At 37.9% G+C, this 25,673-nt stretch overlaps 1 protein-coding gene across 1 annotated transcript; it reads right to left on the bottom strand.

Annotated features, from left to right (window-relative positions):
- Positions 1-9,533: 9,533 nt before the first annotated feature.
- Positions 9,534-17,355, bottom strand: LOC104613084 (malate dehydrogenase, mitochondrial-like). The gene is made up of 6 exons (XM_010280775.3): positions 16,782-17,355; positions 16,516-16,684; positions 16,321-16,382; positions 16,080-16,204; positions 14,111-14,228; positions 9,534-9,937 (listed from the first exon to the last, which is right to left on the bottom strand). Exons 1-6 carry the CDS (start codon positions 17,220-17,222, stop codon positions 9,797-9,799), a joined length of 1,056 nt encoding a protein of 351 aa, XP_010279077.1. The 5' UTR covers positions 17,223-17,355; the 3' UTR covers positions 9,534-9,796.
- Between the last annotated feature and the right edge of the window lie 8,318 nt (positions 17,356-25,673).

The raw sequence follows: 25,673 nt of genomic DNA on the forward strand, positions 1-25,673 counted from the left end.
TCTGGGTACAACCAAATCAAGATGCATCCTAGTGATGAAGAGAAGACCCCGTTCATCACCGAGCATGACACCTACTACTACTACAAGGTGATGCCTTTTGGATTGAAGAATGTCGGGGCCACCTACCAATGGCTGGTGAACAAGATATTCAATGATCATATGGGAAGCAACGTCGATGCCTACATTGAAGACATGGTAGTGAAGAGCCTAAAAGCTAGCTAGCACACTTCGGACCTTGATGGGACCTTTAGGGTGCTAAGAAAGTACAACATGAAGTTGAACCCTAACAAGTGTGCATTCGACGTCACCCCGGGCAAGTTTTTGGGTTTCTTGGTCACTCAACGAGGAATAGAGGCCAACATCGAAAAATTACAGGCCACACTTGACATGGAGCCCCCTTAGTCTATCAAGGAAACTCAGAGACTCACCAGCCGAATTACAACCCTCAATCGGTTCATGTCAAAGTCAGTTGACTGCTGCATACCTTTTTCTGAGCTATCAAGAAGCTAAAGGACTTATAGTGGACTGAAGAGTGCCTAAAAGCCTTTGAAGAGTTCAAGTCCTACCTCGCGTCGCCTCCTCTTCTCACGTGACCCCTCCCTGGGGATACCTTGTTCTTATACCTCTTGGCCAGGAATGAAATCGTCAGCTTAATTCTAGTACGAGAGGATGAAGGAATTTAGAGGCCGGTCTACTATGTCAGTAAGGTCCTCTGTCACGCTGGACTGTCACGGGTGAATCTCCCTTCAACTTGACATATGGAACTGAGGTTGTCATCCCTATAGAGGTTGGCTAACCGATACTTTGACCCAAGGCATATCAAGAAGCCGAAAATGATGAAGAGTTAAGGAACAACCTTGATCTATTGGAAGGAATCCAAGAGCAAGCTCAAATCAAGGTCACGACCTACAAGCAAATAGTTTCCAGACACTGTAACTCCCGGGTTAGAGAGCACCACTTCAAGTAAGGTGACCTTGTCCCCAGGAAGGTTATGGTGCTCGAGCCCAGCGCCAGAAATCTTGGCCCTAACTGGGAAGGGACCGACAGAGTCAAGCAAGTAGTCGGCCCCGACACCTTTCGGTTAGAGTACATGAGTGGAAGACCAATACCTCATACATGGAACTTCAAGAACCACCAGATGTATTTTCAATGAAATAAGCATGAATAATGAAAATTTTGTGAATAAAATGTGCAAGTTCCTCTCACCTCAGCTTGAGTTACCTTAGTGTAAACGTTCTCTTCTTATCCAATCGCCAAGACCCCTCGGCCAAACGATTAGCCGTAGCATACAACCTTCACTAAGGTTGTATGCTCGAACTGGATGTCATCCAAAGGTACATGACTCTTTGAGAGTCACATGCCTAGTCGCCATTTTAGTTAAGGCAAGAACTTCTAGGACCTTGGCCATGCTTAATGAATGGCCTATGACGTTGGCCTCGGCCTCAAAGACCCTCAAGAGAAGCGAATCTTTGTGTAGGCCAAAGAGTTGACATTGGCCCATTACTTAACACAAAACACGATAAACAAACACACTAAATGAATAACGCTACCCCATCAAGGAAAAGGCACTCAGTGACCTCGGTCGCTTACCATTCATCAGGCCTCAGCCACGCACGAGTCTGGTCTCTAAGTACCTAAGGAAAACACACTAGGTAGGCTAAGGCAATCGCTTCCCTTCGTTTTTGCTAAGGAAGAGGGTCTTGAAACCTCGGCGACAAGGCTCGGCCTTGGCCTAACAACTTTAAGGTGAGACACCTTCATGAGTAGCTAAGTCAAGAATTATGAGTTTCTTTGCAAAATATAACTCTTTGGGGGAAGCATTGGCCCTTGTGTGAGATAAAAGGAAAAAAGCGAGAAAAAGAAGGAAACGACACAATTTTGACAAAGAAAAAAACTTAATATGATCAAAAAGTTTGTATATTCACTTAGTAGGCTCATTCAATTCTCTTTACAAAAAGAGGCCCCTAATGGGGGAGACCAAGCCCCTTACAAAAAGTTAAACCAAAACTAAAGAAGAAGAAAACAAAAAAACTATCCAGAAGGAGCCTCGGCCCTACGCGAGCATCTTCACTCGACCTCAATGTCAACGGGTTCATCAGCCACATCCTGTTGCATAGGTTATTCAGCACTGCCTTGGCCCTTAGCTGGTCCTGCCACCTCGGCCGCTGGCTGGCTCGGAAGATGAGGGCCCAAGTAGCTAACATCGAAATTAGGGAAGAAAGCCAAGACCTGAGCCCGAGTGTCTTCAATCCCCTCCAAATAAGAAGAGGTGTCGAACTTGGCCAGCTCCTCCTTATGGACCTGGGGGAGACCTGGGTCCACGACTACCAATCCCCAATAAGAAGCACGGAGGTGATCAAGGCGCAACCGACACCTGTGTTGCTTAGCAAGTCGCCCTCACTGGCATTCTAGTTCGGGCAGAACACTCGACACGCCACTAGCGGGATGTCGTCTTGTTGGTCCAAGGAATGAGGCCCCGAATGCTGAGGTCCTCCTATAGCACCCTCGGCTTTGTGGTCCTCACTGCCACCTTCTTCGCCCTCAGGTCTTGAGGGGCATTGACCGGCCACTTGGGAGTGGCCGCCTTCCTCCTCTCAGCCTCAGCATTCCCCTTTGGCCGAGGTGGTTCCTCCTTTCTAGGCCTCAAGAAAGCACCTCGGTCGGGCCCTTCCTGGACTTGGCCATTGCCACTTGTAGGAGTCTCTCCTTCAAGCCGCCATCCATTTCGGCAACAAAGAAAGGCTATCAACATTAGAAAGTATGCAATGAACATTAAACAAACAACACAACTAGCCGACAGCAGGAGTGCCCATACCAAGGGGGGCAAGACTGAGACTAGCCCACACCAAGGCCTCCTCCAACACTAAGGGCCTAGCATGAATCGTCCCAGTGTTCCTCTCAACCAACGAGTCCAATGTTCCCCAATTAGACCAGAAGGACCATCCTTGTGGATGACTAATGAAGAAAAACTTCTTCTTCCAGTTGTGGACTGACGACGGGTTGTCTACTACCCTACCCCGTTGGCCTTGGAAGTACAATAGACATTGCCCGTTAGGATGCTTCCTTAATGTGAATAGACCCGAAAGAATTTCAGGGTCACAGACACATCTTGGAGGCGAGCCATCACCAACACAACCATAATGGTCCTAATGGCATTCAGAGCAAGCTGGCTAAGGGAAATGTTGTAGTAGTTAAGGATTTTTGGGACAAGAGGAGGCAAGGGAAAACGAAAGCTGAAGTGGAGGTAGCGCTCGTGCACACACACCTCCCCCTCGGTGGGCTACCATGACCTATCACCTACGTAGGGGACTCTAACCCTATAGCCCACCAAGATGTGATACATCTCAGACAAAGCCCTCACTTGCTTTTTGTCGAGCTCACTGTTGAAGTCAGAGCGGGGGTGACATAATGTCACACCTCGGCGTGCGGCTAGGGCCTGCTCCTCGAGTGTAGGCTCTTCAGCCTCCTCCGGCTCCACCACTTCAGAATGCACAAGGAAATTCCCTGTGGCATCGGCCCTCAGCCTCGTGGGGCCAGTACTTTCATCAGGAGAGTTTACACCCCATTGGTCATGCTCAGCTCCCCGTGGGGCGGTGCTCTCCCTCAATACCTGGGTATTGGACGTCCGAGAGGAGCTCTTGGAGCCACTGTTTCCGGTCCCACTACTAGCCGAGGTGGAAGGAGAATTGCTAAGGTCACTCTAGTAGGGAAGGGCATAGCACTCAGGTCCAGAGTCTGAGCCCGACATGTTGAAGACAGGAGTCCTTTACCTAAAGCGTGTTCGAAGGAAGAAAACTTAGGGAATCGGTTTTCAATAGCCAAGGTCTCTATAGTTGTTGATCAAGACTCAAGGTTTGAGAAAATGGTGAAGACTCGCCCAACCAACTTCCCTATTTAAAGGAAAACACATGACTCAAATCTCTTTGATCCAACAACCGTGGATTAGCCGACCCAGCAACCCAAACCGACGAGCTACATGTGGCATCTACCTTGGGAAGAAGAAATGATGTTGAAGGATGAGTCGGTTTGCCTAATAGCTCCGGGTCAAGAATGACCCAAACCGGACGCTCCTCTACACTACATATAGCCACGACCGATCAACACCGATTCTCGTCCTATGTACAGACCTTCACCGGATGACATAAACACCTGTACGAGGCATGGTTGATAAATGTGGACATCCCATACCCGTGCTGGCTATGGCCACGCATTCTCAGCCCATAACGATCCTCCACTGAGACGGAGGACGAGCAGAGAAGCAGTCGCCACAAAGCCGCTAAGGAGAACCCTCTTCAGCCGAGGCCGACGCCTCCAAGCAACTCTATAGTACCCTCTTTGGCCAAATTCGAGGTCTCCGCACAACACGCCATCCGACCTCGACCACCACAGCCTCGAGAGTGTGGGGCAAGTGATGTAGGGATACTTGGCGGGCCTCAGATTGCACCACGTGGAATCGGTTAGATCAAATCCTGACTACACATCACCATCTGTTTCCAACCACTCCTAAGGCAAGGTTAGCTATAAAATGGGGTGCTCATCTCAATGTAAGCATATTCAGAATCCCAAGAGAATAAAATTCTTGGCTATTAAGGACTAAGCTTTGAGCCCTCGTCTCTTGCCTAGTTCGACCCCTCTTAAGTGCTCGGCTAACATGATCGTTGGAGCCCCCGTCCCTAGGATAACACCTGGGGCCTTTGACGTGTACTCTTCTCTTGTTTACATATCAGACCTGTCGGCCTCGGACTAGTGAAATCTCCTTGTTGCCCTTGGCCTCATATTTTGCAGCAACACTTTGTCACACATTATTTTCTTTAATATGGTTTATTAATATAAAATATTAAAGATATGCACAAATGTTTTCTACATAATTTATATATTTTTGTGTTTTTATGTTTTTTTAACTTTTGTTATTTAGGTGTGACATCATGGGTTGACACATTTGACCTAAAAGGTTGAATTGTTGATCTACCACTAAATAGGAAAATAATTTTACTTTTGTGTTAGTATTAAATTTTTTATTTTATTCTCATCATCAATAAAAAGTTAAAAATCATTATTGTTTATCATATCTAGTTTCTCATATCATTAATATAAAATATTAGAGATATGTCTTAAATATTTTCTATAGAATTTCTATATCTTCATATTTTTTTGGGTAAATTACAAAGACCCCCCTTGTACTATGGGGTCAGTGACAAAGTCCCCCCTATACTTTTTTTTGCGACTAAGACCCCCTGAACTTTATTCGTTATACAAAGACCCCCTTTGCCGTTAAGTCAGATTATGGAAAGCGTTAATTTACCAAAATACCCCACTAAACTTTTTCTATATTCTTTTTCTTGCCCTTTTTCTCTTAAAACCTATTTAACCTATTGTTTTCCTTCTTTTTTGAGTTTCACTTCACATACCATGATGTAAAAAAAAACCACCACCAACCCATCTCTTCCATGTTTGTCTTCATCCTCACTTCATCTCCAACTGAACCACCAAGAGCAGGGGGTTCTTTGTCAAGATGAGGCTCTTGAACAAGCATAGAAAACACGATAAGAGCTTCTGCTACAGATATTTCAGATGGGTTCTATGGGTTCTCTTGAACAAGCACGGACTCCTAACTTCAATGGACAAGACAATGAACAGTATAAAAAGGGTAGTTTGGACATTTAAAAAAAATTAAACAGAACATTAACGGAAGGGAGTCTTTATCTAACGGCTAAAGTTCATGGGGATCTTTGTCGCAAAAAAAAAGTGCAGGGGGGACTTTGTCGCTGACCCCATAGTACAAGGGGGTCTTTGTAATTTACCCTATTTTTTTGTATATATATATATACAAGGGTTGACACATATAACTTAAAAGGCTGAATTGTTGATTCACCAGCAGGAAAACAATTTCATTTCTAAGTTGTTTTTAAATTTTATATTTTATTTCCAACATTAATAAAACAACTATTACTTATCACACTTATTTTTAATTGATATAATTAATATAAAATATTTGATAAGTTCCCAAATGTTTTTTTACAAATTTCTATACTATTACATAATATTTTTTCTTTTTTTATCTTTTTAATTTTTATTTAATTATGATATCAAGGGTTGATACATTTGACCCAAAAGGTTGATTTGTTAATCCACCATCACAAATTGGTTTTAAATGTATATCTCATTCCAGCATCAATAAGAATTATTATTGTTTATTACACTTATTTTTCTTTAATATGATGAATATAAAACATTAGATATGTGCCCATTTTTCTATATTTTATTTTTTGTATTTATTTCTATTTTAAAAGTTTTTTTATTTCATTATGACATCATGGATTGACCCATTTGACTCGAGTGGTTGAATTGCTTACTTGCCACAATGATGGAAGAATAGTTTCATTTCTAGGTCAATTTTAAATATCTTGTATTTAATATCATTAAAAGTATTGGATATGGATTTAATTAATAGAACGCATTGGTAAAAAATAGCTTAAACATAAGATTCAATGAAATAATGGGAGTTAATACCTTAAATGGAAGACTTAATGATAGGGAATTGAGTGAGGAGAAATGTAATAGTTGACATTACATTTTGTGCTCGTCTTATTCACGATGATAATTTGGGCCTGAGATGGTGAGGGAGAGCTATGTATGCTTGGGTTTTGGGGCAATGCGGGCTAAGTAATACCTTAAAGTTTGGAGTTAAAAAAAAGGGTATTCTAGTGAAAAATAGGATTGAATGAATGAATAATGAGAATTAATACCTTAAATATAAGATTTAATGAGAGGGATTTGAATGGAAAGAAAATGATTGTTCAAATTACATTTCTATCCTTACAATTAAAGAGTAACCAAATTAAAAAATTAGAGCATTTTAGTCAAACAAAAGTTTTACTCTTATTCACACTTTCAATAGTATATAGAAAGCTTTGAAAAAACTTATGATGTCAAAAAGATATGATACTGAAACAGTTTCACCAATCACAACTTCAGTTGATATTCATCAAAATTCACCCGAGGAGGTTGATTGTTTTTCCGATAGCATACCCTTGCAATGAGAACAACCAACATTAGAAATAAAAAATAATAATAATAATAAAATGGAAAGAAAAAGTTAAGTTTGGCACATAGAATATATGATTTACTTTTCTAATTAAAAAATTAGAAAAGTACGGATAGACCCAATGTAGATTTCTATTTCCACTACAAAGCTATAAACATTCAAAATGGCAACAACCCACACTCTATGCACCAACACCCACCCGTGAATTGGCATCAATTCCAATCTGGCACCTACCACAGCAATACTTTGCGCCTATAAATTCTGACCCTGGGCTGAACTGTCTTTCCCCCTTTCTTTTTTGTAATAAATATAGGCACCTACTACCTAGTACTTTCTTTGTTGGGGGTGTAATGCCTTACGCTACATTTTGGTTTGAAGAAAAAAATAGGGAAATGAAGGGAAATGTAGAGAAACATTTATAAACCTTATATAGGTTTTTCTATGTTTCCCTTTATTTCCCTACCTTTTCCTTCAAACCAAACATAGCCTTAAAAGTTTAGGCTTTTATTTTAATTGCTCGGATCTTGGATCTTATTTGAGTGGCTCATATTGTTTAGAAAATTTGGTCTTGCATCAGCCGTTCCATTCATCAACTTCAAATACCCAGTTTCAGGATTAGGGGCGACTTGGATCTCTTGTCAGTTATCCCCACTCTTGAGCATGTTTGGTACCATAGTTATTTATTTAATAAACATTTTTTTACAGCTAGACCATAGACACCATTAGACACCACATAAGCTGAATGCATATTAAATAAACCGCTGAGTGTTTATGGAAACATTAAAAATAATGTATCCTCAAAGATTGACTCTCATTCAAATTAAGAAAACACTTTTTCTTTTTTCTGAATAAAACCAGAGAGTACTACAACAAACGAGGGGTAGTGTAACCCCAGAAGTCAGCAAAACAAATAGAAAGAAGAGAAGGGGGAAGAGAAGAAAAGTTAAAAGAAAAAAACTCCGGAGTAGCAATCTGAGCTTCACGAGCTATCCATTCTGCAGCCTGGTTCGCTTCTCTGTAAACATGGCGAAAAATAAGTCTTCTAGTAAAGGTGTTCTTCATCCTAATGCAGCTCTTGATAGTGTTCCTCATCTTCCATGAGGACTTCATCTTCTGGTTGAGGCACGAAATCACCAACTTTGAGTTGCCTTCAATAGTGATTGAAAATTGATGGAATTTCAGGGCTTCTCAGGCAGCACACGCTTCAGCTTGATTAATAGTACATAATCCAATCTTGACAGTTTTGGCATCCAAGACACGACCAGATGGTTACGGGCAATAGAAGCAATAGTACAAGGACCATCTAAGATAATGAGAAGTATCAAAATTGATTTTTATGCTATCTTGCGACGGAGCAGACCATGCAATGGGCTTCCAAGTCTTGTGAAAAGATTATATGGCTGCACCTTTTTCTAATTCTAAGATTTCCATAAAAGAATGAATGGCTCGATCAAGAAATTGCTTGAGGGGGGACCACAATGTTATTAAAAATTTTCTGAATAGCCCACAAAATGAAAGAGATTTCATCTTTAACAAGGAGCTTTTTGTTTTTCTTTCTTTTTTTTTTTTTTTTTGACAGTTTGATCCAAGGGTTTGGTCACTATCCAACGGACCCTCTAACGGGTCACTAAGGATAGACCAAATTTGACAAGAAAAGGACAATATTTGAAAATATGATTTAAGTCTTTCTCCTTACCGCAAAAAGTTACAAGATCCATCAATATCAAAACCTCTTTTCCTCGGATGTATTTTTGAAGAGCTTATTTTGGAAGAGAAGGAAAAGAAAAGTTTTGATCTTTGAAGGGCTCTTAATGCTCCAAATGATGTCAAGCCAATTTGTAGAGTTATTTACCCCTATGATTGATGAACATTTCAGCAAATAGGCTGATTTAATAGTAAAAGTTCCTGTAGAGTTCTCCCATATAAATCTATCTTCAAAATGGCTAAGAGAGATAAATATGAATTTGATTTTTTCCCTAAAAACATTAGGAACAATTACTCAAACTCTAGGTTCATCCCAACACTCCCCTTCTAAGTTAATCAAATCTGAAACCATAATATTGTCAATCTCCTTGTTTTCATTTGAAAATATTTCTGATAAATGTGTTGGTAACCCATTTGTCATGCCAAAAACTAATTGTTCGGCCATTACCATCTTGGCATTTAACGTCTTTTTTCAGAAGATCTGGAATGGAGGATACCTCTCTATGCCTACAAGGTACCATTTTTTGGATTAATATCCCAAAAAGAATTTCCTTTCAACCAACTAAACATTCACATAACCAAACACCATGTAGGTTGTTCGTTGATCTAGTTTTAACGAATTTATATTAACAAATAAAAAGAACCTACGCCCTCTCTCCATTCCTGCTTCATATTACAAGGTTGGCCCAGTGTCAGAAATTTTCATCCACTGAAAGAAGCTCAGATATATAGGGGTGAAGAAACAAAAGGATGAACAGCCTGCATTAGGACTTGAGAGAAAAAATTAAACAAGAAGCCTTGATATTTATTTGGGAACCACTTCCATGGCAAACCCTTGGAACTATTTATTAACACAATCTCAAGTCCCATATCGCCTAATCCTCAGCAGCCAGCTGCGGGAGAACCATTTCCGGTAGGCAACAAAATGTCGAAAAAAGAAGAATTGGTGAAAGCTTGAACGCTAATACAGAATACAGATGCAAAATTTTGTCTGTCCTTATTAGGGCTCTCATAACCCCCACTAACCTGTATAGCCTAGTTAATTAACTATTTCTCGCTGGCAAACTTGATTCCCTTCTCAATCGACGCTTTTAGCTCAGGCTTGAGACTTTCCAGGCCTTGTTTCTCATAGTCAGAGAGGGGACCCAACCCCAGAACTTCCTCTACACCTTTCTTTCCAAGCTTCACCTGCCAAGCATTGCGACTTCCAACTTAGAAACGGAACCCAGAATAAAGCATTAACATAATACTCTAGGTCGATATATTAGCTAGACATAGAAACTTTTGCACATTACATTAAGATATCAAAATGCTCAGAGAATGGGGTGGGGAATTTCTAAATTCAAATTCTTTTGGAAATACAAATCCTATTATCAATCATTCAAATAAGATCATAGTCAGTGTTTTAAAAGGCGTGGGAGCTGTATGCTTGGAGGCACGCCTCCAGGCGAGGCGCTCCCAAAACACCCTGAGGCGTATGCCAGAGGCACTATCAATCATTCAAATAAGATCATAGCCAGTGTTTTAAAAGGTGTGGGAGCTGTACGCTTGGAGGCGCGCCTCCAGGCGAGGCGCTCCCAAAACACCCTGAGGCATATGCCAGAGGCACTGACACCTCTGAGGCGTACGCCTCATGCACATTTTTCATGACGTGTGCTACAGGCTTACGCCTCATGCACATCTTATATAAAAAAAAACAGAAAAAAAAAAAGAAAGGAAGGGAAAATAAAGGGAAGGGAAAGAAAAAGAAAGAAGAAAAAAAGAGAAAAGGAAATGGAAAGGAAGAAAAGATAAGGGGAAAGAAAGTGGTCCCCCCCCCTTTTCAACTAATGTCATGCCTCTTTATTCTTCTTAATATAAAAGATTTTTATTAAAAATAAAGAAAAAATGAAATGCCCCCTTCCTCCTCCTAATCCCCCTCCTCTTAAGGAGGCTTACGCATCTTGCGTTCTAAACTATGCCTCACGCTTCTAGGTAGTAGAACACCTCACGTCACACGCCTCCGCGTTTTAAAGCATTGACCATAGCCTGCCCCAAGTTGGCTGGACCTTTCCAGTTGTAAATTCCTTTTGTTTAGGGTTATCTTTGTTCATTTATCAAAAAATAATAATAATAATAAAGACCATTGCCACACAGTTATCTCTGAATGAATAGCACTTTGTCCATTCAAAAGAATTAAAATTGTATCTACAACACATCACCACACATGGAGCCAAATTCCAAAACATTTTTCCTACCAAATGGTCAGATCAACATTGACAAAAAGGTTTTTGCCAAAATTGCCAATAATTTTGTCGGGTGGAATGCTTAACCACTCTAATTCAACCTTTGTCATGCTATTACCACCTAATAGGGGAACCGTTAAAAAAATGAAACAATCACACAACCAACCAAAAGGAGGCTTTGCATTGAGGTAAGTAGAAAGCCCAAGGTCCTACACATTTCCCTTTCATTAATCTATTACTTCAGAGTGCTTAGAAACAATTGAACTCTTTTGAAAAGATAGTAGATGTTTACTGTAATGTAATAAAAAACAATGCAAAGAAGTTTGGTAATAATAGATGATTATGTTCATTAACGAGGACCAAAAATGTATGTTTTGTGACCTAGCATCACTATCATACGAGGGACAACAATTTTATGTATGTTATAGCTAACAATTAACAAGGGACAAGAGATGCGTGTATGTCATAGGCTCATAGCCAACAATGCAAAGATGTATAGAAGACAGTGGCCATCTAACATCACTATCATATAATGTCGTGGCAACTAAATGTATAAAATTGTTTTTTTTCTTAGCAAAAGGTAAAGCATTGTATTGTGATAGAGTGCAAACGCCATGTAAAAAAATCATGTATAGTACTTGGACATGGATACAAGGAGTCACATGACAAGACTTGAAGCAAGGTGACGGGAATACCAAATTTTTTCATGAGATGACCAATGGAAGAAGGAAAAAACCTGGTGACTAAACGTGAAGTGGGTGGTGTGGAGTTGGAATCTCAAGAGGAAATAACCAATTGTTTTGTAGCCCACTTCAAATCTATCTTAAGGAAACCTCTAGCTAGTCGAGTGGAGTTGGCTGGATTGGTTTGGCCTACACTTTCTAAAGAAATTAAATTGTGGTTGGAAAGGAATTTTGAGGAAGAAAATCCGATAAGCAATTTTTTCAATGGATAGATCTAAGGCACCAGGGCCTAATGGCTTTACTATGGCTTGCTTTCAAGACTGTAGGAACATAATTAAAAGAAACTTGCTAGAAGTTTTCAAAGAATTTTAGGAATAGTCTGTCATTAGACGTGGAGTAAATGCCACTTTCCTAGCCTTGGTCCTAAAGAAGAAAGAGGCACCCAAAGACTTTAGGCCAATCAGTTTGGTAACAACCATCTATAAAATACTAAGGTCTTATCTTTGAGGATAAAAAAGGCTCCCCCCCCCCTCATAAGTCAAGCTCAAGGTGCCTTTGTTCATGGTAGACAAATAGTTGACAAAATTTGAATAGCAAATAAAAGTGTGGAAGAGATGAGAAGATTGGATATGCAAGGTTTTGTTTGCAAATTAGATCTTGAAAAGGCCTATGATTTAGTGGATTGGTATTTTCTGCTAGAGGTTCTCAAAAATGTGGTTTTCGGGACAGATGGTGCAAGTTGATAGGTGGTTGTCTAATGTCTTGCCATTACTCAATTCTAGTAAATGGGGTAGTAAAGGACTTTTTCCCAACACGTAGGGGCTTGAGACAAAGTGATCCGTTGTCCCCTTTCCTTTTCACATTGGTTCCTGATGTTTTTAGTAGACTTGTTAGAAGTAGAGAGGGCTGGATTGAAGAAATCAAGTTCCAGTAACCCACCTTCAGTTTGCAGAAGATATCATAATTTTTTGCAAGGGATGTGATTTGTTGAGGGCAAGGAATCTGATAACTCTACTGACCCTCTTTGAGAATGTCTCAAACTAGAAAATAAATATTGAGAAGAGCTATGTGGTGGGGCTAAATGTGGAGGGAAGGGAGTTGGAGTCTATTGCTGCTTGCTTAGAATGCCCTATTTCTGCTTGGCCCTTGAGCTATCTACAACTTCCCCTAGGTGCAAACCCAAAGGAAAGTTGGTTTTGGAACCCATTGGTAGAAAAGTTTGAAAAAAGGCTGATGACCTGGAAAAAGAACAATATCTCTCTGGATCTTCTCAAATTCAATGCTCTTGCCCACTACACACCCTATAAAAAATCCATAGTTTCTGACCTTTGGAGAGCCTCCTATTCAAATTGGGCCCAATTACATTGCAATAACATGGCCTTCATCATTTCTAAACACACCTCCCATCAAAATTAAGCTTTATGAATCCCTTAACCTGTGGAAAGCAGCTTTTATGAATTATCATCTTCTGTGTAGTTTTGTATTGAGAACCCTAATTTGCCCAATATCCATCTTGTGCATCATCCCTTTGTAAAACTTCTCTAATTAATAGAATTAACCATCATTTTGCTTTAAGCCACACAAACAATCAGAGAACAAATGGCTACTGCTTTTGCAGACCCATTTACTAGTAGGATGTGGGGTGCCTTCAATCCCTGAAACAAATACTTTGCCCCCAAAAGTAAAATAAAGATCATATATCACATTTGACAAGTATGATTGTTGAATGATGAATCCTATGGCCAGTGGTCATCTTTGACAAATTAGCAGAGAACCAACACACAAATATTCTCCAATGGTATGGATAAAATTAAAATGGCTCCACACTAAAACTAGAAACAAAAAAGCACCTCAACATACATGACAGTTTTTCATGGATTACACTTAATTGTGATGACAATGAGACTGAGATTCCAAACAAAAAAGGCCATATGACATGCTAAAATAGGTTTTAGAAATCGTTTCCTTGTACCTAAAATCCTTGCAAAATAATTGGTTTAAGAGTTAAGACCAAGGTTGACATTATGTACATCAACAAATGGCTACTATGAAATCTAGAAAATGTAGAGACCAGACAACGAAGGAATTCTGATCAACTAGCAGTTACAAGCGTAACCATTACTAAGGTATTCCAACCAATAAACATGATGATGAACAACTTCAGCACAAGCTAAGCATGCACTTACTGGAAAAAGAAAGTCATCTTAATCCAAAAGCACATAAAACCACTAAATGGGTTTAATGAAAAGGAGGCAGTTACACAAATGATAAGTATACACATAATTTCTAATTCCAATTTATTTATCAATTTTACACATGCACAAATAACTAAACAATTCAAAAAAAAAACAAAAAGTTGAAAAACAGTGCCTCTGAAGTTATTAATATTGACATTAAAAGGAGAAGGATAAATGCACCACACAAAATTTTAAGGCTAAGTCAAATTCAATCACCTTAGAAGCAAAGAAAGGAAGTTCAGTGATGTTAGATTGCACAAAGGAACATTCTACAACATCTGGAACCCCATTAAGTCCCTTGAGGCAAGCATCAGCAAAAATGGCTCCAGCATAGCTGCAGAAACGTGATAGGTTAGTATCACCTGGTTTACATAATCAACTTCAGGGATCAAGAACGAAAGAAAATATAAAGCATTTGTTGCATAGTAATATAAAATCATTGAGTTATTTTACCACATAAAACAAGGTTCATTAGCCTTTGTTTTTTTGAAAAGAAAAAAGGAAAACAAGGATTTTTTTTATATAAATGAAAACAAGGGTTCTTTAACCCACTGTTTTCAAAACCGGACCGGACCAGACGGTCGGACCGGAAAAACCGGGAACCAGTCCGGTTCCCCCCAAAACCGTTGATTTTGGTCAGCAAAACACTGAACCGGCCAGTTAACTGTTCGAACCGTTCGAACGGTTTTGACCGTTTTCCAATTTTTTAAATTCTTTTATTTTTTTGTCAAAACAGGCCGGCCGTTCAGGTCGAACAGTCGGACCGTTCGAACCGGTAACCGGACCCCTGACCGGTTCGTTTTTAAAAACCATGCTTTAACCAACTGAGTTTCCCATTTAGGAGTAGAGAGAGCAACTAAAGGAGGATGGCAAAAAAATACAGTCTGGACCTCATGCAAGGAATTACTAATCGTCGCTAGTCACCAGCTTCTATAAGGGAAATCAAGACCTGATTTGGTTTGAAAACTTTTTTTATCAATAATTTGGTTTGAAAACTTTGGAAATACAAAATGAGATAAATAAGTGCACACAGTAGGCAGCTTGTACTCGTCTCGATTATGTAAAGCTCCTCTCTCTAAGGTTTATCTTACACCCCAATAGGCCTGAGTAAAAATCAATGGCTCAAATAAACGACATTGGTTGTATAGGTTAATGTTACCAAATAGCCTAAATAAGGCTCTAGTTCAACTTTTCCAACGTTAAAATTCACCTTAGGCTTAATCCTATCCGGAAGAATTTATATGTAGAACATATAAATGCAGTGATTTAAAAGGCGTGCATGAGGCGCTCAAGTGAGGCGCATTTTAGGGTAGGCGCCTCACCCAGGTCCTAGGCGCAGCCCGTTCAAAAGACGCACGCCTAGTGCGCCTAGGCGTGCGCCTTGTGCCTTAGCCCAAGTGTGCACCTTTTGAAAATTTGCCGCTTTTTCCTTTTTTTTGAGTCTGGCCGAGGGCTCCGGGGGCGGCCCTGCTCCCTCGAGGCAAGCCCAAACAAAGTCCATGTTAGGGTCTTAAATTCTTAGATTTCACACAAAAAATATAATTTTATAGTTTTAATTGCTTTTAAGAAGATATTTTATTAAGATGAATGAATGGACAACATTACCAAATAGGGGATTCTCAAAGCTTCGCTAAGAATTTAAGACCCTAACATGGACTTGTTTGGGCTTGCCTCGAGGGGTGTAGCACAAAGGCGGCTCGTAGAATTAGGAATGTAATATGTCACATTAGCTACTTGATGCAATTGAGAAAAAAATAAAAAGAGATTGTGGGTTTTATATGCTTGAAAATGTTTTATATGTTTGATTTCATTTTTAAATTCTCATTTGAATATGCTTTACATATTATATTTATGTATTTAAATTTAGATAATAGGTTTTTTAAAACATTTATTTTAAAACTTAAATTAATATTTTTATTAATATTATATTTTATAATTTTTTATTTTTTTGAATTTTTTTTTGCAATTTTTTTTTAATTTTTAGCTTTTTTTTTAAATTGTGCGCCTTGCCCCAAAAAGGCACACGCCTTGCGCCTCAGGCGCAAAATGGCCCTTGCGCCTTTTTATTAATCCAGGCAAGCTTCCAAGTTATAAGACTAGAAAACTGTTCTCAATATCCAAAACATGAAAACTTCAACACAGAAATAACCATTGAAATTCCTGTGCCCAACAGTCCAAGACTTACGCCATTGATAATGTTGCAGAACCCTTTCCAGCCTTTGCTTCCACAACCTCCGTCCCTCCATCTTGTGTTCTCTTAGTAAGAGCCTTAATCTCATCATCCGACAAGTTGTTGGATTTTGGCGTGGCCTATTAGTCATTATAAACACAAGCATAAAGATTAAGATCAGCAAGTGATTATTAATTCCTACACTTAATTTTAATGAAACATAAGGCACGGATCCAAACAGCGAAAATAGAAGTACCTGAGAGAAGAGAGGGAGAATGGTTATTCCAGCGTGACCACCAACTACAGGAACATTAACCTCTGCAGATCAGGCAAACAAAATTCATAAAAATCAAGCATAAAACGCGGCGTTTCTGCACCTGAAAACTCCTTGAGAAACTCTTTTAAAAGGAAAAGAAAAGAAAATAGAATCTTTCTGCCAAATGAAGCATACCGGCAACCGGAACCTTGGCCTTTCCGGCGTAGAAGGTTTTAGCCCTAACAACATCAAGGGTAGTCACACCAAAAAGCTTCCTCTCATCGTAAGTCCCCGCCTTTTTGAAAACCTCGGCAGCAATGGGCACCGTCGAGTTAACGGGGTTGCTAATCATGTTAACCAGTGCCTGGTTCCATCAATTTTAATTGTATTCAGAAAACCAGAGATATAAAAGCATGTTAAAATGCCTTGCAGCAAAAGGAAAGAGAAGGAAGGAAGCTTACATTAGGGCAGTACTTGGCGATAGCGGTACAGAGAGATTTGACAATGCCGGCATTAATATTGAAGAGATCATCACGGGTCATGCCGGGCTTCCTGGGAACACCGGCGGGAATGATGACAATATCAGATCCCTCCAGGGCCTGGCCGAGCTGATCTTCGCCCATGTAGCCAGCAACCTCAGATCTGGTGTTGATGTGGCTGACATCGGCGGCGACACCAGGAGTCCCGGCGATATCGTAGAGGGCGAGCTTTGAGACTAAGGGATTGAGCTTCATGAGGAGGGCGAGAGGCTGGCCGATCCCACCGGCCGCACCCAAGACGGCGACCTTGCGCTCGGGGGCCGACTCAGACGAGTAGCATCGGCGGAGGAGATGAGAAGAAGAAGGGCCTCCTCCTCTTCTAAGAGCTGCTTCCGCAACCGATCTTAGCATCGATGTCCTCATCTTCGATCTTTCCTTCTCTTCTCCTTCTGCAGAGAAAGAGACTACCGATGATACAGTGGAGAGAAAAAAGAGGGCAAAGAAAGATCCCAAAACGAGAGAATCAGGGAAAAAAAAGGGGTAGGCGCCTTTTTGTAAACAAAAAATCAATGTTGAGAGAATCGGACCGAATATAGAACCGAAAACCGAAAAGAGGAGAGGTTCACGGGTAGAGGTTCAATTTCGGATAAATTGTATAAAAAAAGCTAATATATGCATTACATATTCATAAATGAGCATAAATAAATAAATGGATTAATGATAATTAATAACTCAATATACATGAAAAAAAAAATTATGGGTTCAACTCTTATTTACATTCTGAAAAATTCTATACATTTGAGATCCGAGTGATTTTAAGAAATCGGGACCAATTCATCGGTTTTTCAATTAAATCGACGAATCATCCGGTTAGGGGTGATCATGGGCCGGGTCGGGCTTTGCACTTATGATAAGGGCTATAGTTTAGACTCGGGCCCGGCCTGGCCAAAGGTTCCAAGCCTTAAACATATGTCTTAGCCCAGGTCTACACGGGCTCAAGTCGGGTCGGTTTTGACTTTGGGCCAATATCTTTCATATATAAAATATTTTATATCTATAATATTTTATATTAAATGACATAATATGCATATAAACTTATTTTATACATTATATAATATAAATTATATATGTCAGGTTATAATATTTATATATAAAACATATAATTTAATATATATATATATATATGTATACATTATACAAAAAATGTGTAAGTTCAAATATATGCGGACTGGGTCGAGCTAGGCTTGAAGTATTAAGCCCAAGCCCAACCCTAAGATTTGCGGGCCTGATGTGTGCCCGAGCCCAGGCTGGGCCTGAACACAAAGTCCAGGCCCAAGCCCAAAATTTCCAAGCTAGTTTTGTGCAGGCCAGGTCGGGTTGAAATGATCACCCCTACATCCAGTATGTGATTGGTTCTGCTTATGTTTTCTCATTCAACGTTTTTATTTTATTTGTTGAGAAAACCGAGAAATGTAATAATTACAATCGTTTATGACAATTAGGTGCCATTAGGCTCCACATTAGCATAATAGTGAAAAAACGTCTAACTGTTTATGGAAGCTTTAAAAAATAACTTTCCCAAATGGTAGGCGTGCACAAAAACCGAAGTCCACTTTTGTCATTCTCGATGTGTATGGAAGAGTAAGAGAGAAGAACTGTTGAAGTGGCGCCTAGGTGGTACTGATTATTGAATAAACGCCCACAGAACCAAACACCCTACTAGTTTTAAGTGGTTTTCTATATAGTTCGATTTTTAAGATACAAGCAAACCGGATATAAGTCTGGTCATGACCCAACCGATTTGATTGACTGATTTGGTTTGGTTTTCTAAACATCAGAAAAAGTCAAACATATGCTCCTTAGAACCTTAGGAATATTATACAAGATTGCTCGAAAATCAAAGAGTTGCTAGGTGGAGGGGCATCAAAGAGCTGTTGGATGGAGGGGTGAGCTACAGACATGTTTACAGAGAGGCTAATCAGGTTGCAGATTGGATGGCTAATGAGGCTTAAGATAGTTTCGGTTGTTTTTTGAATCTTTGCAATCTTCTGAGTGCTTTAATATCTTCTAATAATTAAGCACATACATTGCACGTGAGTTTTTTTTTCATATTAATTATTTGAATTTTAGATATATCATAGTTGACTCCAGAACCTTACCCACATCTACCCACAACACACTACCCCTATGCATTAAGAATATCTCGTACATAAAACTATATACAGAATATGAGATGTTCTCCATATGGGACTATGATGTTATGTGTGTAGACATGGGTAGAGTTCTTGTGGGTAGGAGATTTGAACTCATCATAGTTAATATAGAAAACAAAAATTAACAAAAGTAATAATATGATTAAAAATAAACTTAAATGCTCGTAGTAAATGTGCATGTGCATTGCATGTGGAAATTTTAAATTATGATAACAATTATTATTATTATTGTTATTATAATATTTCTATTACAAATAAAAGTATTTTTTATTTAATATGATGAGTATATAACATTAGAAATGTTCCCAAATGTTATTGACACAATTCTTTACTTTATCATTTTATGTTCAATTTTTTTAAAATATTTATTATTCAATTATGACATCATGAGTTTTTTTGAAAAGTTGGACCATTTACCCACTATCTAGATAAGAAAAAGTTTTGCTTTCAGATAAGTTTTAAGTTATGTATTCCATCTACATTATATATATATAGTGTTTTATTACATTTTAAAGATTTATTATTTAACTATTCTATCATCGATTTTTCCATTTGACCCAAACCACTAACCCACCACCCAAAAAGAAAAATGTTTGATTTGTTGGGTATCATCAATTTTTATAAATTTATAACGGTATATATGTGCCCAAAATTTTATCTATTTTTTACTTTTTGTGGTTCTTTGTATTTTCTATTTTTACAAATTTTATTGTTTGACAATGACATCATCTCATTTCTATGTTGATTTTAAATTTAGCATTCCATTTTCACCATTAATAAAGATACTTATTACATTCTATATTTATTTTTGTTTTATATAATGAATATACAATATTAGAGATATGCCCAATTCATTTTATTTTTGTATTATATTTTTTTATTTTAATTTTTATTATTTAATTATGATATTATTAATTAATCCATTTAACTTCGAATGGTTGAATTGCTTACCCATAACTGGAAGGGAAGAAAATGGTTTTGTTTTCGAATTACTTTTCAAAATGTTTATTTTTATACTATTAAGATTAATTTTGTAGATTTAATTAATAGAATTTAATGATGATATAAATATATCTTAAAAATAGGATTTAATGAGAGAATATACCTTAGATATGAGACTTAATGAGAGAGAATAGGAAAATAATTTTATTTCCAATTGGTTCTAAATTTTACATTCAATTCCCATTATTAATAAAAAAACTTCTTATTTATCATACTTATTATTGTTTAATATGTTGAATATATGATGTTAAAAATGTTCCAGTTTTTAAATTTCTATATATTTTTACATTTTATCTATTTTTGAATTTTATTGTTTAATTGTGGCAACATGGATTGGCCCATTTGACCCAAAATGGTTTAATTTCTTACCTTGACCTAGATGAAAACACTATTTTTAGGTAGATTTTAAAAGTATAATTTTTTATGCTATTAGAATTATTAATTTATTATGTATGGATTTAATTAATAGAATTTAATATTGAGAAAAAAATGCCATAAATATATGATTGAATGAAGGTGAATGCAACTTAATATCTTAAATATTGGATTTAATGAAAGGGAATTGAATGCATTGAATATCTTAAAATGACCTCTTTTCAATTCATTTAATATCAATAACCAATTACCATATTTACCCTCATTTTTATCAATAAATTTAAATATATAAGGGCAGATTTTGTCCTCAAAAAATTTCAGAAATATTCTTGAGGCTATTCATGCTTTTCAAAGTAGTATAGATTTGTAAGTGTGGCTTGTGGGGACATGCTACTCCGACTTGTGTAACACCTCTTGGATTTATCAAACAAAAAGAAAAAAGTTAAAAGAAGCTAAGGCAAGGCTATAAGAAATTTTGGAGAAGTCCTACTCCTTGTCCTTTGTCCTAACAAAATTACTTTCCCATGTCTCGCGTACACACAATGGAAATATGTTGGCTCACTCCAACTGTGTAATTTGGAATGGACAATTTGGATGTTACACTAGAAACCGAATCCTCTTCATGAATACAAATTGGTAGATAGTGGCAAGGTTCAAAATTTCAACACGCCCCTATGTATCGAAACTTAAAATGGCACGCTTTTATACCTTTTTAGTTTTTTTTTTCAAAATTTTGTTTTTAAGCCTATTTTTAACTACTTTTGCATTAAACATAGGTTGATTCCCGAAAAACCTGTAAATAGATGTATCATGAAGTGCTCGATATTATACGATACGCTCGATACAGGGCATATCGTATCAAAATTTTGAACCTTGGATAGTGGGCAATCATAATAAACTAAGTGAGCTTGGTTTACTTGTTGATTATTGAACCCTTGATCCTAATTCAACTCTTATTTTTTTCAGGTTAGGTTCAGTTGGGTCTTATTTCATCACTCTATTTTTGGTTTGGGCCAGGTATTGGTCCTGACCTGATAAAGAAATGTGCAAACTATATCTTAGATGCCTTAGTAGATACATAACCAAACCAATTATTAAGTGAGACTACTTTTTTTTTTAAACACCCTTAAGCAAATCCATTCAACAAATTACTTAGTTACATTAGATTCCAGAATAGGAATCAGGAAGCCAAGAGGTAAAGACCAAGTTACAAAGGAAGAACAGGAAAGAGCATGCTTGGCAAGACAATGTGCAACTTGATTACAAGATTGAGGAACAAAAGTAACTGAGTAAGAGGGAAGGTGAAGAAGATATCTCTTGCAATTCATAATGAGAGTGTGGATACTCCATGAAGGTGTAGATGAATCCTCCAACAAGAGATGAATAACAGATTTCTCATCACCTTCAAAACTTAGGGAGGTTAAACTAAGAGAAATGGAAAATTTGATGTTGTAGTAAGCAAAGCCAAAGAAGCTTCCAAGGGAATAGCATGAGTAAAGAGAAAAACACCATTTACATCCCAAATCACAATACCAGCTCCTTTGGAGCATTATATGAAATTGCTCCAATAAGATTTTTGAATCTGAGTCATAGCAGCAGCATGAGATGCTTGAGGAGCATAGATTTGGGAAGCAGCTTATCCATTGGGTGTGAGATTTGTGGAGACTTGATTTTGAAAAATGAGAACATTACAGGCAAGCTATATGTGCCACATTATAACGAAGAATTTGGTGCATAGAGGGAGGTGGTTGTCATTGGAATCCTAATGTCGAGAAATCCATTCATTAACACTTTGATGAGGATAGGAGTCAGGCCTGAATGTGAGGTCCAATCCAAACCACACTAAGTGAGTAGTTGGACAATGTAGGAATAGATGCTCCTTGGTCTCCTCTAATTGCTCACAAAATGGGCATAAGGTGTCAATATTGCCGCAAAGCCTTACTAGTCTAGTTCTAATTGGAAGAACATCTTGTAACATATGCCAGATAAAAAGCAAAAGTTTAGGGCTCATGATGTTAAGACTCCAAAACTTCTTCCATGGCACTTGACTGGCAATGTTATTGTGAATAGACCAATTCATGGGTCGGGTAGCCCAATGGATCAGGCTCAGGATTTGTCAAAAAAGCCCGGTCTGACTTTTATATAGTTTAAAAGTCTGATAAAAAGCAAAAGTTTAGGGCTCAGTTTCTCACAAAATAATTCCTCCCTATTCACTCCTTGCCTGGTTAGAATATTGGCAAAGCAATTTGTTGATCCCTAAACCCATGAAAAAAGTGGTATTGGGGAGACCCTTTCTTCAATAGGCTACCAAAGGGACTACTCTTGGCCCTTTGGAATGAGTAGTGATAACTAAAGGCAATCCAAGTTTAAAAATACTTGGTGATTGGTTGAAGAACACCTATCATTCTTTAAGCTCTAGTTGTTGCCTAAGCTATTACTCGTAAGATTCATGAAATCTCCCACATGTAATGCATTAGCAAACCCATTCCTAATCCTATATGGAGAGGAAGAGGAGCACACAAACAAGAAAATAAAAATTAACTAAAGAGATTGCCCTAATCATTTGTCTAACCAAGGTGAGATACAACATGCACAACCACAAATTTTATTGTAGGAACAATTGCACACTAAAGCCCCAGTGAATGGCAAAAACCATACACATGGATGCACTTGTACATGTTACATGTAAAATTTACTACAATCTACAATGTATCAACTCTTGAGAAGTACTTCTATCAGTTCTGTCCTTGTAATTAATGCTTGTAGGGAAGTTATGCTTGTTGGTTTCCTTAATGCAATTGAAGGAAAAACGTGGAAGTTATGCAAGTCATTATAATTAATATTTGTAAGAAAACATGTTTTTCTATAAGCATTTTTTTCGTTTAATGAAGTATTAGTACATGAAACAAAATTAACTGAAAAAAATAAACACAAAAGGATTATGTAAATATCAAAAAGCAAATACCATGTTAATGGTATTTTGTTATTTTTTATCTAATAACATGCAGATCTAATATCATTTATATTACAATGGAATAAAAGATTATAGTACAATGACAACAACATGATAGAGCATTGAACAATAGTAATAAGGGTAATAAAACATGAAAGCAAGAAGTGAATGAGAGGAAGAACCCAAATAACAAGGGAGTGAGAGGAATACAATACTAGAAGAGTAAAAGACAAAAGGATGGTTATGCTAGATAGCAAGATCAAACCAAGAAGTCCATATATGTAGGATGTAATATAAAGAAATGATGAAAGAAAGAACTTAGTAGTATAAAAAAATACTGAGAAATACCAATTAAAAGTGAAAAATAAATATGAATAGATAGACTGACACTTATTAATTACATGGTCGCAAGTGACAGTAGGACATTAATCATAGCCCCAACTATCAGATTTCTCATCACTGGTGAGGGTAGGGCTTTGAGCCATCAAATCTACGAGGCAACAGATGGCAGTACGCATGTGCATCATGCAAAAAATAGTTAATTACAACTAATAAAGATTTAAGTCATTGATTACCTACCAAGGTAAAGCTTTTCACATCCTAAAATGTCACTGGTAATCCAACTAAGAAGACAACGATCATCACTTGGCATGAACTACAAGAAGTCCATCATCGTGCAAAGGAAGTTGGCAGTCCGATGAAGGTCAAAGCACATAAACTCTAGTAAAAAAACTACATTGTTGTGCAAAGGACGGTGACTGAGATGAAAAAGATGTAGGAAGCTGGTAAAGAAAACTCCTTTTGGTGACTAAGAAGAAGAGAGAACAGGGGGTACTTGAATAGGGTTTCTAATGGCGATAGGGTTTCTCCCTTGTCGCAAAGATGCAAAGTGAAAGTTCATGGGGTATTTATCATTGACCCCATAGTATAGGGAGTCTTTATAATTTACCCTATAAAATATTATGGTAAAGCCTTTTTGAGATAGTCCAATCCCAGCCTAGAGAAAAAGTTGATTTGGGCTTGAGCCTAAGCCTACATGCCTAAAATCATATCCAAACTTAACAATAAATGGACTAGGTTGGGCCAAACCAAGTAAAAAATAAAAACAAAATTAAACAAAAGATACCCCTAATACCTACGCTTTTTTCATGATTTACTTGTAATATTATGGACATTTTGCAAAAAAAAAAAACATAATGAAGTTTTCTAAATTGACAAAATGAGTGTCATTTACAAAATAATGTTGATAGGTGAGCAGAAAAGAAATAGTATTTTCCTAAACAATATTACCTTTAGGCCCCATTCGCTTTTCGATAAGTTATTTATTTGGGTAAATGCACTTACCCGGCCCAGTACGTGCATTTACCCATGTTCTTTTATTTCCCATGTAAATAAGGTAATGGCCATTTTAGCCATAAAAATCCATTGTTAACAAGGGCATTTTTGTCCCATTCATGTGTTGGCAACTTTCCCCTAGGTTGGAAAGTTATTTACCCACCTAGGAGATGGGTATCATTCCAGGAAAATAAGCTTTCCTTGGTCCCCACATAAATCTGAAACAAGAAAATGGAATTCTTGGTCAATGATCAAAATCCCCTTGACCAACTTCCCCCCTCTCAAAATCTTGAAAAAGGATGCCCCTTAAAGTAATTAAAAAGTGAAAATGGGAGACATTGACTTGCATATTATTTTCCTCTATCTCCATCCTCCATTGAAAATCAAGAGGTTTGGGTGTTGAATCTCTTATTGAGAGCATTAGCCCCAACATTAACTCAATGGTTGAAAATTCGAGAACTGAAAAGAGCTACTAGTAGCTAAAGTGTTGGCATTTTGAGAATCTGAAACCCTGAACGAAGAGAGGAAGAATAACAAACACATTAATGGTAATGTTATCATTGTCAAATGAGGAGCTAACTTTGATGGTGTGATGGAGTGGGAAGGAATACATAGTGAGAGTTTGTGGAGACAATAGAGTTAGAAAGTTGAAGTGACACATTTGTGAACTCATGAACATGGTCTCAAAGCACCAAAAGATTTTCAACTCAAAATTCAAGAGATCACATCTACGCCCCCGCAAACACCTCACATGCACATCTCAGCGTGCATTGGGAACATTTCCCAAAGTTGTCAGTGGGAAATGCTCCCAATACACGGTTGGGGTGTGCTGTGGGGTGTTTGTGGGGCACCCTCTGTGGGGTGTAGATCAATGTGAATTCAAAATTCAGTTCCAAACTAGTGAATGATTCCATGCTTTTCTCCGAACTTTCCCTCGAGGCCTTAAATCCTCAATCAAGATTGTTGTGGTTCATACTTTTGAATATGAAACATACA

This window comes from Nelumbo nucifera, chromosome 1, assembly GCF_055504915.1.
Source record: "Nelumbo nucifera cultivar China Antique chromosome 1, China Antique-T2T, whole genome shotgun sequence".
Taxonomy (NCBI): Eukaryota; Viridiplantae; Streptophyta; class Magnoliopsida; order Proteales; family Nelumbonaceae; genus Nelumbo; species Nelumbo nucifera.